Here is a 17,073-nt window from a genome sequence, read left to right on the forward strand (position 1 = left end):
TGTTAGTCGATACAATGCAGCGCGAACAAATTACAGTCAAATTCTAATAATAAATAAGTACCTTTATATTACTTATCTTTATTTATATGTTATAAATAGTCAAGTAGTAAATGATGACTAATTGACAGTATCGTTTCAAAAGAGATTTAAATTATAATTACTCTTCGTCATAATTTATAACATAAATTTTGTATTATTATAATATAATTATATTAATTTATATAATATAATTTTAGTTATAATTAAATAATTAATAACGACAGGAAATAACATATTAACAATCATAATTTACCTAATTATAGAGGAAAATGTCTTAAAACAAAAAAATATATATTCAATTACCTACAATAATAATATCAGATTATTTATGTTTGGTTCCCTCATTGTATTTGTTATGAATAGCAAAAAAAGCTTAGGACACATGTAACATGTTTCTTAAAATGAAGATTCTTAAGATAAAGACATACAAAATTTCTCCTTGAGCTATATAAAGTATTTAAATAGCTCAAGGAGGTTCATATTGATCTGACTTAAAAGAAGAATAACATAGGAACACAATTCTTATCCTATATATCTTATAGTAATTAACTAATTACTTTGCAATAACAGTATAATCTTAAATGCTTAAAAAACTTGTAATTTCAATTTTATTCTAATACAAGGAATATGTTTTCTATATCCATCTATCTGTATATCTGTTGTAATCACTTAAATTTAACTTCTTTAATTTATATATAATGTATAAGTCAACATAAGTTGTCAAATTATATTTAATGTAAATAAGTTTACATTAGTACTGTTATTATTATAAATAAGCCTTGAAATAAGTTTAATTTTTAAACTTGTTAAAAATTATTTATATATATATATATTTCTTTTTTATTCGGTTTTAAGAATTAAGATCACGTGAGATAAAACTTGTTGGCCGCAATTTTGTAATCAAATAGATAATGTGGCCAATTATTAATACTTTTCACTTAAGAAAAGATTTTTGTGGTTAAATATCTTGGTTCAATATGTTACATGAACAACATGCCAGGATTGAATTAGATCACAGTAATCCATTCATGTTTCTTAGGGTACTTTCTAAGCGCTATAAGTAAATATTATTCTTATGTTATACGAACTTTACATACCTTTTCGTTAGTTTCTCATTAAGAAAAATAGAAGGGTTCTGATTCATAAACAAATCACAACACAAAAGTATCACTCAGCACACAACACATCAGCCACTACATAGCCCACTACCCGGCCATTCAAAGTTCCAGTCTCCAGAAAGCGATGCACTCAGAAATCGGATCGCTTTGACAAGTTTAAGGAGTTGTATTCATTCAGGTCATTCGCTCATATAACCACAGATTAAATTCGCTCTTATAACATTTTGTGGGAGACGCCCAGGTTATATTTATTTATTACTGGCAGCAACACTGAATTATTAAAGAAAGGTGCTAGTGGCGACATCTATTGAAAATTAGAAGAATACTTTCTTACAATGTTCGGTAATAGTACTGAAATATTTAAAAAGATGGCAAGACATAACTAGTGAAGTAAACTTAAGCGACACCTAGTATTGAGTAGTGAATAGAAATTATCAAGATGGCGGTGATAAGAATTTATAAATGTTTTTGAAAACTCAATCGTAGATGTCACTAGTATAATGAAAAGAAGAAAGATTTTGGTTTACCATAAATAAAGGAAGATTTGATTTTATTGATCAAAAAAAATGAAATAAGTACTATTTTATATACGTACATAGCGAGTAGATAACCTGCCAGGCGAAATAATAGTTGTAATGAAGGGTAATAATTCCTGTATTCTTATACAGCTGATATTTAGAGGACACATATTATTTTAAAGGCCTACTTTAGTACATTTAAAGCCAGATACAACAGATTGAGTTACAAGTGCTTATATCTTACTTGTAATGGTCCTATTATACCCATAATAAACCATTTAATATAAAGAAATAAATATATTTTTTACATACACTTAATTGAATAATTAATCCATGTAGATTACTTCTCTTTACTTTAACGACGACAAACTGTATTATCATGCTAAGTAATCCTTTTTAAAGAAGCTCGTCATGTTATATACCTATATGAATATGGTTAAGGTTGAAACCGCCTTCCATCTTAACACCTTCAGTATTTTTGAAAATCTAGATAAGTGTAAAGATTTGTAGTAGGTAATTTATTAGGTATGTTGTAAATGTAAAAAGTGTTCTTTAAATAAAAATAAATGTAAAGATTTTTTTGATAAATTGCATATCTTTACCCTGTCACAATAATCATCAAAAAATAATAAGAGCTTAGTTACATCTCAAACGAAACAACAAAATGAAATATTTGCATAATTATAAGTAGGGTATTATTTGTAACAACACAATACCGACGTTTAATTATATATTTTTTGTTGGATATAAATATTACGATAAATATGAATAAAAGATCATGTAAGTTCATGGAGCGGATGCTAAAATTACAATTTTTATAACCACATGTTACTATTCCCACTCGGCTCCTGGTTTTAACGACCTGTCATATATTGTGACAGTCCGACGTTGAGTTCTTGTATCTCCGGCTTTCATCAATTCCGGATCGGCTGCTCATTATTTTTGCTATTATCGTGTTTTCACATTTAAATCTTGATAAACCAAACGCTGTACCGCACAACAAACTATTTCAAAATTAATTAAACATGTTTAATTTTAAGCTAAAATACAAAGGAACATGCCATTGTGCATCGAGTAAAGGACTGGGTTATTCAATCATGCAAATTACTGGGCTGTTTGTAAATTATAGGCATATTTAGTAAATTTGACAAACGTAGGGTCATACTAGTTATTTCTAATAAACTTTAATATGAAGTAGCAAGATATAAATACGTCGTGAGTTATCTTATGTAATCAGGTTGTTATGTAATCTATTACTAAGCAATGTGCTTCCAGGTTATTATTATATTATAATTTATTTTTGTAATATCACGTTGTCAACATAGGAGGCTTCCCTACTGAAACAAGTGAAAAATAAATTTCCGTTTTTCTTTGGAAAGACGTTGCAAAAGTTTTTCGTTGTTTCTTGTTCCAGATAACTTAATGAATGGTCTAATAAAAAACAATTGTTGCCAATCCACGAAGTCAAACAATAGGCAAATAAGGTAGCGATTTTGCAAGGATTCCGAGTTATTTAAGCGTAAATAAAATTAAATCGTCCGTGCAACGAACCGCCATGAATTTAACTAAACGTTTTGACAAGCGTATTGGTACATTTGCATTATGTCGTCGCAAACTCATCGGGGCAGAAAACTTACAATTAATATTAAAACATGCGCAATAAAATAAAGCCAAGCAGTCGGAAAGTATTCGCGTCACTCGAGCAGTGCTTTTGACATGGCTATTATATTGCTACACGGAGTAAGCGACGTAGATACGCTAATATCATTTAGCAAATTTATACCTTATGTATAATGTTCATTAGGATTATAATCGCAAGTATAAATATGACTAAGATGCTGAAAACATTGAAATATATCGTAGGCGATGAACAGAGCGATGCAAATGATGAGAGTATTTGGTTTTGTTATACAAAATGTAATACGGGATAGACCCGCTTAGCAGCTCATGAAATGTATTATATTTAGAGTAGTTTATTTCAACAGAAGTTGAACAAACTCTAAACAAAGAAACGTTAAAATATCCGTCTTTTAAATTTTGCTATTGTTTTTTTTTTTTTTTTCTTTTTATTTATAATTTATATAAAAGTGGTTGTTGTGATATTTATAACCGATAGATACTAAGAATAATAAAGGAATAATTTGAAAGTCAAGTAATTTAATTTATTTTTTTGTTACCGTTAGATAATTGTTTGAGTAAATTATGATTGTAGGTATTTGTTAAATATAATAAAACAGTTGGTGAATTTCCAAGAAGTACTAGAAATATTGAAAGGTAAGTCTATAATTAATACGCAGTTAGCTTTGTATTTAAATAAAATCACTGCTATGGAAGTCAAAGTATATAAGTCAAAGTATATACAGTTTCAACAAAAGCTAAAAAAAAATAGTAGGTATATACAACAGTTAATTTACTTTGTTGATGGTTTTTTTAACTGTAACCAGTATTCATTAAATTTAGGTTACAACTTTTGAAGATATTTTGTTTGTATTTTTTCCTTTTTATTTCAATTAATTTAATCTCGTTAATTGTTTGCTTTGAGCTGTTTATTATTATATATTTAATAAAATGTTGTATTCCAGAAAAAGCGGTATATTTGTGTAATATTCAAGCAATAAATAAATAATTAAATAGGTTGTTTTGAAAGAAATATTACTGAAATATGATTTATATTGTAGTAGTTGTAAACTGAAGTAATTGAGTTTGAACTATTTCACGCATGAAATCCATGACACAATAAAACGCGGGAATTTAAATCAAAAACATTGCCAGCTGTGATCGATATCGATAACGCAATAATCGAAATTCTTTAATATATAATAAAATAAGTTAGAAGTAAATTACTTAGATACGAGGATTAATGAAGTCATTCTGGGTTCTATAATAAGTTCTACAATGTACAAGAATGTATGTATTTTATTATAGGATGAATCTTTATGACGAATAATATCATTGAAAAGATACATATTTTGATATCGTCTTATCTATTCACATATCACACAAAAAATGATCTTGTGACAGGTTCATTCCGAATAAATCTGGGTATTTTAATTTCAGTTCGTTAGTTTTTTCCTTTTGAAATTGCAATCAAATCAATAAAAATAAACACTGCCTTTATAGCGACGCCTGAGATTATTTCAATAATCTCTACATAATATGATGGGTAGCAGAGAATATTTCTAATCGATCTAAACCTACTAGAAAAAGAATAACTGAATATTTTATCGATTCTTCTCGTTAGAATCTTAAATTCAAATTGGTATTTGGTTAAAATTTTATTAATCTTGTTTAGAGTCGAGAGTCTATTTCAAGAAGAAATTTTTTTATTTTACTTTGAAAAAAGAACATCACTAAACAAAAACTAAATAATTTTTCCGGACAAAATTCTTCAGCTTGCTTAATATTATAATTCAAATTCGACTACCACGTAACCATATAATTATTTGATGACCTATAATAATTTATATACGAATTATTAATACGAAGGCACTTATAAACGAGGAAACTGTAACGCCTAACTGAAAAGTACTAAGACAATATACATAAACTTATACGAAATACTGCAGTGCGATTCGGAAAAGGTTTATTACTTACAATATTACACATTATAAGGACGTCCAGTTAGCAGTTTCATCCGCTTATTCATTTATTAATTTCAAGAACCGTGATTTTCTTGTTCTTGTATAATAAAATGTATTCTAATTTATATATAAATATATAAGGAGAATTGAGTCTCGATACTGATCCGTATTCTATCAAAGCAATCTTAAAGTGAGCAAGCACTGCCAGGGCAGCTTCAATCTCCTATCTCGTGAGCAATCAGGGCAAGTGCATGCATCAGTCCGGTATGTAAATGTGGCTGGAGTGAGATTTCTAATGTAATTGACATTGGAAACGAGATTGTTTCGTACCTTCGGCCATTTGCCTATAGGATGGGAACACGCGATCCTATGGGGATGCACTTTAATAGCATCCTCTTTAAGTTCCTACTTAAAATACAATTGATTGTAATTAAGATAGCAAGTATGTTTTATGATAATTGAAAGTTTATCTTTAAGTAATACAGGTAATTGTAGTTTTCCTCTGTATGTAGATATAAATGTAGTATTTATGAAGATCTATATGATATTTGAGATAAATGATTCCAAAACACAAACGCTTAAACATAAATTCACACCACATTTAAGTCGCATCGCGTAGACGCGACTCATAGAAGGGTGAGTGACTCCGAGCCCTACTTACTTTATTACTATAATGACTTGACATTTATTATCAGTTATGAAAATAAATTTTTCCTCATGAAAAAAGGGAAAAAATGAATTAAGCTCAGTCGCGAATGAAACGTGTTTAATTGCGTAATATATTTTGTGTTAGGGACTGTTTGTTGCAGTTTTATGATAATCGTCTTTGTCGATGCCCCCTTTGTTATTTAATGGAGATGTAACAATTACATACATATTTTTTTTAACAATATAATTAGAATAATTCGCAGGTACATCATGCACTTAATTTGTTTTAATTTTTTTGTGAGTTTAAACATAAGATAAATAGACCAGCTTATCGTTTAGGCCGAAAAATATAGATCCCAAATTTTACAGCATTCTATGTATGAAATAAAAAAAAAAAGTGTACAACAAGAGAAGAGAGATTAAAACAACTTAACAGTTTTGTAAACAGAGCATAAAATTCTACAAGGAATAAGTGAAGACTGATGGATTTTTATAGAAAAAGTGGAACAGTTTCTCGCAACTTCTATTTCTAATTTTTTTTGAAGACTACAATTTTTAGTCGCTCAAAACCTTCTAGCTATAAAAAAATTGATTTATTTAATAAACCTAAATTACCGTAATTACCAAGCAAACTCGTTGATTGTTATTTTTTTTAATTATGTCTTCAATCTAGATTCAAAGTACAAAAAGGAAAAGTAAAATATAATCCAATTTGAGCTTGAAATTCCTGCAATACTGAGAATTTTATTTCCTATTTACACTCTGGTCAATATTAAGGGCTTTCGTGACCGTTTCGTGTTCCAAAGGTTTAACACGTTATAAATCTAGTCATAAAAAATACAATGTTGTCTACTATGTTTCGGCTCCAGAGTACATTCTTTCTATTGTTCTAAATTAATAAGGCAGTAGCTACATAGGATATGGAAAAAGAAATCTCATACCGAAGCATCATGAAAATAGTCTCGACAAAATTAATATAATTTGCTAGAAATTTCGCTACAAATATAAAACTTGGAGATAAGTCAGTTCGTACTTTGTACATTGAAAACAAAAAGTGACATCCTAAATAGATAGACAACATGCATACAATTATGTGCAACAAACAATTATGAAAATAATTTAGTATGATTAATGATCACTCTGCATGCTTCACGGGGAATGTTCCGAGGAATTGTTTGGCTTAAAACCGGCCGCTGAACTTCACCAAAAAGTTATGTAGCTGCTAATATTTTTCTATCATTTTATAAATACTCATCCAACAATACTTTTTTACTTTAATTGTTATAAATGGATTATGACATATTGTACTTTATTGGTAAAAATTATATTATAGTTATTTAAAAGCAAAGACGTTTTAATACTTGTATAATAGTAATCATTGCGTAATTATATTTCTCAAGCAAAAAATGTAACAAGTACGTTATTTCTCATAATATTATTCTTAATTTCGTTATTATTTTCAAGAGATTCCAATAATACGTTAACAAGGCATAATAATATTATTACTTTCCAATAATTTCGGAGGCTTTTTAAGCTTTAGCTTATGTCAGGATTTAAGGCTTAGTTTGTATAAACTGTAATTTGAATACATTCAAAATCGTTTCGTCTGTTTATAAAGATTTTGAGTTTTCAAGCAATTTAACTCTAAAATAATTAAATTGATATTAGATGTTTATTAAAAGTTCTTTAGTATTTTTATGAACTAAACTACGATTAGATGCGGAATTTGTAAAACCGGCCCATCTTGAAAGGGGTCTATGTCCAGTAGTGGACTCCGAAGATAGTAATTTTTAAAAGTATTTTTTTTCGATCAATGTCTGGTTTTCTGATATTACTTAATAATAGCCAGTCTACTTTACATTATTTACGTCTTCATGTTGCAAAACAAATATAAAATAATATTTATGTATAAGTAGATTCATATTATTAAGATAATTAATGCTTTATTTCATATAAAACCTAAGAACCAATTGTGAAGATCAAATTATAGGTACGAGTCTGCCGTTTAAAGGATCTTATGTAGGATTACTCCAACAATTATTCATTGATGTTTATATATTTTGTTCCATAATATTTTATGTGAAACATATATTAGCGTTTCTTGGAGGTACGAGTCGGTCGTATGCCGTAAATGATTATGAAAATTCTTTTTAAATGCATTTTTTTAATGGCGACATATTTTAGAAATTATTAAGCCTTAAATTAAGTTGCAATTAATAATACTACTTCTTATTACGGCTAACGCAGAAGTATTCGTTAGTTTTCAAAGAAAATTATCACTAGCTACATACTTTAACCTACAATCTTATATATATATTTTAATTTAAGCTAAATTTTTACATTAGTACAAGCAAATAAATATTTTTTGTTCTGTTAATCAGTGAAATCAGTTTATAGCAACACCTAACAAAATGTATTATTTCGAAGCATGTTTGTTAAATTAAAGGGTCGATTTTCAATTCAACCTTGGGTGAAGATTAAGGCGAAAGCCCTAACAGTTTTTTTGTGTAGGTGTAAATCTTAACGCTCGTTTACGAGGCCCACTATTACATGTTATAAGATTCAGCGAATCTGTGAAGAAGAATCGAAATATCATAAAAAGTAAAATGCCTTTATTTAGTTTATCTTTTTTCCACGTGATCATGTATTATTATGTATTTTAATTGATTGTAAAAAGTATTATTTTTAAATTTAATTAAGGTGTATGTATGAACATACTATATAAAGAAATTAAACATAAATATAAAGAAGAGTAAAACAATAAATGAAGTAAATTAGTTTAGTGGAAAAAAGGTTATATTTTTGATCGTGGCTGTATACTGCTGTTCGTTTTTCGTTTGGACTAATGGTATAACCACTATGACCAGTAAAACAACACTTCTGAGGGATCGTGAAATTTTTAATGACCACACGGTCAAGACTTAAGAGCTGGAATGGCAATAACTTATTTATGTTATATATGCTCTTTCGCTGGTGTTTTAGGTAAATAATATGTTGATAAATATGAAAATTAACATTAGAATACTTTACATAAATTTCATAGAGTATCTTTTATTTTAATTGCTCAATGGAGACAATACAACCCAGCAGACAAACAGCCAGGTGGCTGTTTACCTACTGTTAAATTATATTATAAGTATTATATTATAAATTATATTGAATACTTATAAAAATAAGTATTAAATATAGTTTAACACTTTTATTAACTGTAATGTCATAAAAACGAAATGATTTCGACATACCATTGAGTTTTGTTATTTTTCGATTGTGAGAATGTTTATGAAAGCAATAACGTTTGCATCGATATTTTTATGTTTCGTTTTGGGTGAAATCAATAAAGGTAATATTAGTCGGAAATATTTAAATAATTTAATATTCTATTCATAATTTAAAGATATCATTTTACCGTTTTTAAGATTGTAAATGTTTCTTTTATTTGTCTGATTCATAATTGATCAAAGTTTGTCCAAGGCTTAAAGATTCAAATTTGGAATATTTTAACTGCCAAGTTCAAGAGCCGAGATGGCCCAGTGGTTAGAACGCGTGCATCTTAACCGATGATTTCGGGTTCAAACCCAGGCAGGCACCACTGAAATTTCATGTGCTAAATTTGTGTTTATAATTCATCTCGTGCTCGGCGGTGAAGGAAAACATCGTTAGGAAACCTGCATGTGTCTAATTTCAACGAAATTCTGCCACATGTGTATTCCGCCAACCCGCATTGGAGCAGCGTGGTGGAATATGTTCCAAACCTTCTCCTCAAAGGGAGAGGAGGCCTTTATCCCAGCAGTAGGACATTTACGGGCTGCTAATGCTAAAAAAAAAAAAAAGTTCAAAATTTATCGTTACATCCGTTATCCGACCTCCCGTTTCGAATTTTTTTTCATTGCGTCCAAATAGGACACCATAATATATTATAAACTATTAATTGGAATGTTATAGTGTAACAGACAATTGCACTTTGTGAAACTTTTCGATGAAAAACGTTTTTCGTCTGATTTCGACAACTTAACTGAGTAAACTAGCAAAAAGCCGAGCTCGTAACCTTATATTTTAATTTTCGCTGTTTTAGGTAAAACAACAAAAGACGATATCAAATATTGGTATGTATAATCGTGCAGATGTATGTGTAGGTATAAAAATTCATACTACATGAATATATATCGTTTTTTTATTATCAAAACGATTTATACAGGAAATCAGAAATATCTGATGACAAAAAACAGACAAGTAAGACTAAAGCAATTGATAAAAATGATAAATCTAATCTACGTCAACGAGAATCTAAATCAAAATCGAAGTAAGTATATTTATAACGTTTTAGCTGCTATTCGTAACATTTATTTATTCGATTAATATTTTACAAAATACAGGAAAAATACAGTACTATAAAAAAAAGCAAAAATAAAATTGCATTAACTTAAATCAAATCAGTTCCCCATTGAAAATATAACACAAAAAATATTTTTGTGTTATATTATCTGATCATATTACTCTTTGTTTTATTACAATTGTTTCAGAAAAGATGAACACTTTTCTAAGTGGCCTAAAGAAACCAGATATAATAAAAAGAAAGTGTAAGCGTCATGTTTAAAAATATAAAACTTATTTTTATGAATTATACTCAATACTCAAATAATATTTTAATATGTACCTATTTGTATTATTGCAAATGGTTTAATCAAATTTCCAAATGTCAGTCTGTAACCAACGAGACGTATGTTGAGTCGTTTCTGTACATTTGTGTAAGTTTTTAGCAACATATAGTAAACTTATTTATTAAATAGCATTATTTAAAAATACTGACTGACATTCAACACCTAAGCCGATGTGTCTAAATTAATGTTAAATTGCACAGGAATTAATTTTGGAATCTAGTTGAGCACTAAGAAATGATTTTTCAAAATTGATTAAGTTTAATGTAAATTTTTAGAGCACCTAGATACACGAAAATGCAGATGGTACAGCAAGGAGATACAACGTAAGATAAAAGATAATTTAATTATCTATGGTTATTCTTATTTGATTTTTTTAAAGTTTAAATTAGCACATAACATTCTAAGGCATTCAGTGTGTTTTTTATAAAAAAAATGGACACAAACAGAATAAGGAATTATGCGCTTGCGTGTATGTTTTAGAACTCGAATGTTCTATTCGTGTATTATCTTGAAGAGAAGTTATGATACTGACAGTTCATCTGGAATTTGTGCTTTGATTATTTAAATGTCTAGAGTCTAGACTGACAATGCTGAAAACGCGTCCAAAAAATAACTAGTGGCTAACTGTTGGCAATCATTAAAGTAGTATTAATTTCACGAGTGGTAGTCACGCTCACCAAGATAATAACTTGTTTGTTTTTGTGTGACATTCTATCTAGAGATATAATTATTATCTAATCTAAGCATCTGCCGTTTTAAAAATCCGTTTAAAGAATTGGCTCGCATGGTGGATTTATGTTATTTACTTTTATAGAAAGTATGATTTATATAGTCATACTTTCTATTCTATCGATATATTATTGGCCTTCAGAAGAGAGTTTCCTAATGTGAACGTCATGGAAAATTAGATTTAAACAAATTAAAATATTAACTACTGCTTCTTAAATTTTTAGTAATATGCTTATACCAACATCAATTATTTTCTCACCTTGATGTTCAAATAACATTATTATAAAAAATATTTTTTTGTATTCTAAAAGTGAAGAATGAAAGAAAAATACGAGATCTGGATTTAATAATTTGTATACCAAATTTGATTACAGGAAGTCTCCACATTTGCCAAGCTCCGAAGAAGTTGAATCAGTATTGAGTCCTTACAGTGTAATGTCTTTTTTCATTTTGAAAAGGCTAGTGTTTACATGAGTCACCTGGTTGTAAGTGGTCACCACTGCCCATAGACTATAATTCTAAGAAATATCAGCAAATCCTTACACCGTTTACTAATGCCCTGTCAAGAATAGGAACTAAGATGTTATGTCTCTTGTGGTCTGAATGAAAAAACTGATGAGTGTTTAGAACCTACCCTATCCATTCACACTAGCCTTAACACCAGTCCACCTAAAATAACATCTTTAATATCGTTAAATGAATATTTTCGATTTATCGTTTTAGATTAAACATCAACTTCTACATTTTACGAATAACATTTCTAATGCAAACGTAACCCTCGATGTAATTGGCCGAACTGTTGAATATAATGATATTGTCTTACTTAAGATGACAGAAAAAAATGGGGACCCAACGAAAAGATATTTGAGGACCAATGAAGGCAAATATGCTGATGATTCACAAGAGAAAAAGATTATACTTATAGTACATGGACTTAGTGTCATGGGTGCAACAAATCTTGACTGCTTATCACGCGAAAATGCTTTTCTTAAGCTCTTATCTTATTATACTGATTATTTAGATGAATTTGATATATTCCTGATACCAATGGCAAATCCAGATGGCATTGCTGCACTAAGGGTACGTAACAAAGTGAATCGTTATTATAAATGGTAAAAACAGAATGTTAATACTAAAGACTAGTCCTTTATCATGTGCTGTTTCTTTTATAGACTTCCAGCCCGATCTGGAATAAGAATGTCTCACCTCAAAATGATTGTCCGGGTGTCGCATTAGATCGAAATTTTGATATAGCATGGAATAATAACGTTTCTATTAACTCCTGCCATCAAGATTATCCAGGCTCAGCACCATTTTCTGAAGCGGAAACAAGAGCCATACGTGATATATTTCACAAATACAGTCACAAAATAATTGCTTATTTAAATGTGCATGCTGGAACTTACGATTACACTACATTCAAGGTACGTTTGAAAATTAATTCATCAAAACAAAACTTCACCAAAACTGTTAGATGAAAGACTGATAATAAAATCAGAAGTGAATATTAATCGGGCTATTTGAAAATTGAATACTGATAAGTGCATTTCAATGGATTGAGATTGTGAAAATATAAACATATCCTGTATCAATGAATGAGGAGACTTTTTAACTAATTTACCTAAAACTAAGTAAAAATTCCAGAAGATGCAGCGCAGATAAAATTCTAGTATATAATACAAGTAGTATAAAATATAAGCAGGGAAACACTGCCGACGGTTTTACTTGTCTTGATCTAAAGGCGATGTCATGACTGTCTGTGACTGATTACTTGTTACCAACGTACAACTTAAACTGCAAGATATAGAGGCTGGCAATTTAGAGTACACATTTATTTTATAATGTTGTGTAAATAAGAGAAGTTTTTGCAAAATTTTGATGATAAGACGGGGGTAAACGTCTCCGTCACTCTTCAAACCTAACCAATTGATATGTTCTATGATCACACAACATATACAACGCTACAATACCAATATTTTTAACTTTACATAACTGGAGTAACATTGTTAATTTTAATGAAAAATAGTTTTTAAAAAGCATAACTTTTAGGGTGATGCTGTTTTATATCCCAAAGGCTATACAGAGTCTTCAGATGATGATAAGTATATTGATCTAAAAGGTGAAATTGACGAAGCTATGAGAAACGCAAGTTTTCAGGTCATATCGGTAACTGTTGACACATTGTACAGTTGGTATGGAAAGGTTACTGGATCAAGTGTGGATTATGCTTTAGAGGTAAAAATAATATAGTTACGAACGGAAATACAACATTTGAATCTGAATTTAATGGAAAGTTAGGTTTTAGGTAGTATATATATCAATATCTTTGTTACTTGATTTCAAATTTTCGAAATGGACAACAACGTGGTTAATCCAGCCAGGATTAACCACGTTGTTGCTGCTAGGCAATGCAGTTCTCGGGGACTATAACCTTTTCTAACTTTCTAAAATATACACTTTTTGAACACTACTCAATTTTATGAATAATAACAATGACTTTTGACTATATCACTAAAGCATGCCATTAACCTATTCAAATAGAAGAAATGTTTGGTTTCATTAATTACCAAATTTATGGCCTGCCTTGGAACCTCAAGTAATTATAAGTATAATTAGGTCTTGGAAACGAAGGATATGGTAGAACTTTTCGCATGTAACTGAGTAGATGGTGTCTATCTACTTAAGATAGACACCACCTACTCAGTTACATCAGTTAATCTATTGCTTAATATATTGCTATTCGTATAAAGTACCGATTTATTGTGTATCACTGTGTCCTAATAACATGGAACATAACATCTTAGTTCGCAGTGTTTGGAACGAATGGTTAACATATCTTAATATGCCATATTTATAGGTTATGTTGCCCACATATCATATCATATGCCGTTTCTCAACTTAAATTAAGCAATAATTAAAAAAATATATACTTTTACGAATCGCTAAAATTACTTCACTTTTTAATTTCTGTAATCAAATTGTTTAAATAATTTCCTCAAATGAAGGACTACCACCAGGCTTATACAACCCTAATATTAACTACATGTTACAGGTTTATGGTATACCGTTTGCCCTTGAACTAGTGATGCAAATATATCAAAATCCGGTTGACTACGAAGATCATCCCGACTACCACGATCATGCCCTCGTTGAAGTGTGGGGCAGAGTTATTGACGTAATTTTAAGGTTTATTTGGAAATCGCAAAATGGAAACGAAATTCAATAAGATCTTACGCGTAGAATAAGGTTTAAATAAATATACAAAGAAAAACTTGTTATTTTTAAGAACCTTTGGTCCCAAAGTTCTCCAAAGTCTTTCGTCTTTTCTTCTTGGTTGAGTTTTTTGCACCGCGCTGTTGCAATGCGGACTACACATTTGGCAGAATTAAATCCAACACAAACAGATCAGATCAGAGAAAAAGTTAAGCACATTAAAAGTTATTGAATCATTCGCAATTTTCGGTAAAGATTCACGTGCAATACGATTATTTTCTCGTCATAATATGTTTGCTTCCGTTAGTGATTAACAAAATCAAATATAAACGATTTATATTCTCTTTCAAAGTCTTGGGAAACATAAATTAAATTTTGCATATTGGGTAAACATTACGGTGACACTTTCTCCGATCGAGCCTTATGTGTCATTAGTTAGTAAGTCATTGTTACTGACTTATTTAAATACGTAGAATTGTCTACAATTAAAAAATTAGTATACGTTTCGTGATAATATCTGATATATTGACTAATACTACACAGAACCGTCAGTGAAAACCGGCCAAATTTATTCCGTCGCTTAAATTCGAAGTGGGACAGATGTGTTTTTGTTTAAAGCCTGTCGTGCATACAAAGGAAGTTGAGCGAGAATAAAGAAAGTGAAGGTACGCTTAAAATTTTATAAAATGCCGGATCACTAATCCTATCCTGGTCTCGAAACAATTTGGGACAAGGCATATTGTCTTGTCCTATTTAATGAATTTGAACGACACAGATTTCTAAATATACACGAATGTCTTTATTTTAGTGTAGTCTATGGGATTATCTTAGTACTTATGATAAGATACAAGTACAGTACTTCAGAATAGATGTTGCGCATTAGCTAATATCCTGTTTACGAACATGATCAAGCGCATCAAGACGGTAAAAATATACAGCTGCTTTTATCATAATTTTCGAGTCGAAAAACAAACTATTATTAAAAATCTAATATACAGGTAATAGTTATTAATATATAATCGAAAGTTTGGTGTTTTCACTTAGTAAGATTTTATGATTTTTTTCCATAAAATTCAATAAATTTCAAATTCCAGCTATAATTTTGTAATATTTCCATCAATTTTAAAATTTATCGTCTTGATTAAAAAGCAATTTCAACGAATTTGTCATTTATGGCGAATTAACCAAATTACACTGAAACCTTATTAATGAATCAAAATAAATTTAAATGAAGGCGTGACTGATGTTATCGAGATATAGCGGCAAGCTGCCCCCCATTCTTGTTCTCGCGACTAACAATGAAGCGCCGTTAGTTGGGTTCCTCACGGAAATTGTGACTTTGTTCGTAACGTTTAATATAGTTTTTAGGCCATATTTTAACCCTTTAAAAGGATATAGCCTATAAAAATTAACAACAACAAGTTTAATTAAAATCCAGTGGTTATTTATATTGTAGTACAAAGAGGCCGTCAGGACGATTCGTTTTTTAAATTAAGATTGATTAAACAAAATTACACAAATCAATGATAAAACATCTATTATTTGGTGGTTGTCAACATATGTCAATAGGCAAACATGGATAATTTATGGTAAGTAAATGTTAATGGGTTAGACACATTTTTATAGACAAGAAAAAATATTTAAAATCATAACAGGGTCCAATGTTTGGTCAGAACACTCACTCTTAACAGTAATCTATACAAGAGTAGATGGTACCATTATACCGGTGCTATCTCAATCAATGCCACCTAAGTTCATTAAACTTTAGGTTTGAATCGGTTACCTTCAAGCTAAAGCTCTGTCTACATCTAATCCAATTTTTTACTTATATTTAAAAAAAAACGTTTCATACGAATAAATAAAAAAAATAGATAGGTATATTATACGTATACTTGATTTATTTTTTACTTTTTGTTTGTTACATGCTAAATAGGTGAATATAAAGCCTACTTGAATATAAACAGAATAACATAGTTGATTAAGTATTAACTTTAATAAACATTTTGCTATATTGACCTTTAAAGATAAAGGTGCTATTGATTTTAAAATCAGAGAATGTGTGCTAAAAGTGAGACACAACACAGTACAACTATTTTTTGTTTAATAATCTGTGTAAGGTTTTAATTAACCACACAGTCGAGGTCGATACGAAGCCCAAGTAATGTTTCATTTGGCAATATAAATAATTTCTTTTATGAATAACGGGATATAATTAGAAATAAGCTTTCGGGTGCCGAAGTATCTTGGCAAGTTAGTGTTAAATAAATCAAATTCTTTTACGGTTTGAACAGCACGGGCTTAAAACAATTTTGTAGTCTTCGATCAACTGTTGTATTGTTGATCGAAATTTGTAGTATACATTTATATATATTATAAAACAGGGTATTCATAAAAAACCTAGTAAAGCAATTTCCAATTTTGAGGATTATTTTTGTTTTTTTTTTTTAACTCTCGTATCGTGGCCGAGTGTAGACCATTTTCCGATAAATTATTTACGGAACAATAGCTTTGTTTAGTGTATGTCAAATAAAATAATTGGAACTAAAGTTTTAGTTTGAGTATTAGATCA

At 29.5% G+C, this 17,073-nt stretch overlaps 2 protein-coding genes across 6 annotated transcripts in view; one reads left to right on the forward strand and one right to left on the reverse strand.

Annotated features, from left to right (window-relative positions):
- The window catches only part of LOC125070194 (dystroglycan 1), an 85,176-nt gene extending 83,888 nt beyond the window's left edge, over positions 1-1,288 (reverse strand). For 4 of the 5 annotated variants that reach the window (XM_047679937.1, XM_047679938.1, XM_047679936.1 and 1 more), the window contains exon 1: positions 1,137-1,288. The gene's annotated coding sequence lies outside the window, so the exon portion shown is untranslated. The remainder of the gene's footprint in view (positions 1-1,136) is intronic. The other variant, XM_047679939.1, reaches the window with a different exon arrangement.
- Positions 1,289-9,185: 7,897 nt separating this feature from the next.
- On the forward strand, positions 9,186-14,532 carry LOC125070490 (carboxypeptidase B-like). The gene is made up of 10 exons (XM_047680382.1): positions 9,186-9,244; positions 9,977-10,007; positions 10,100-10,204; positions 10,425-10,481; positions 10,838-10,885; positions 11,666-11,723; positions 12,120-12,371; positions 12,464-12,715; positions 13,341-13,526; positions 14,344-14,532. The coding sequence occupies exons 5-10, from the start codon at positions 10,857-10,859 to the stop codon at positions 14,515-14,517; spliced, it is 951 nt and encodes a 316-aa protein (XP_047536338.1). The 5' UTR covers positions 9,186-9,244; positions 9,977-10,007; positions 10,100-10,204; positions 10,425-10,481; positions 10,838-10,856; the 3' UTR covers positions 14,518-14,532.
- The last annotated feature ends 2,541 nt before the right edge of the window (positions 14,533-17,073 follow it).

This window comes from Vanessa atalanta, chromosome 17 (assembly GCF_905147765.1).
Source record: "Vanessa atalanta chromosome 17, ilVanAtal1.2, whole genome shotgun sequence".
Taxonomy (NCBI): domain Eukaryota; kingdom Metazoa; phylum Arthropoda; class Insecta; order Lepidoptera; family Nymphalidae; genus Vanessa; species Vanessa atalanta.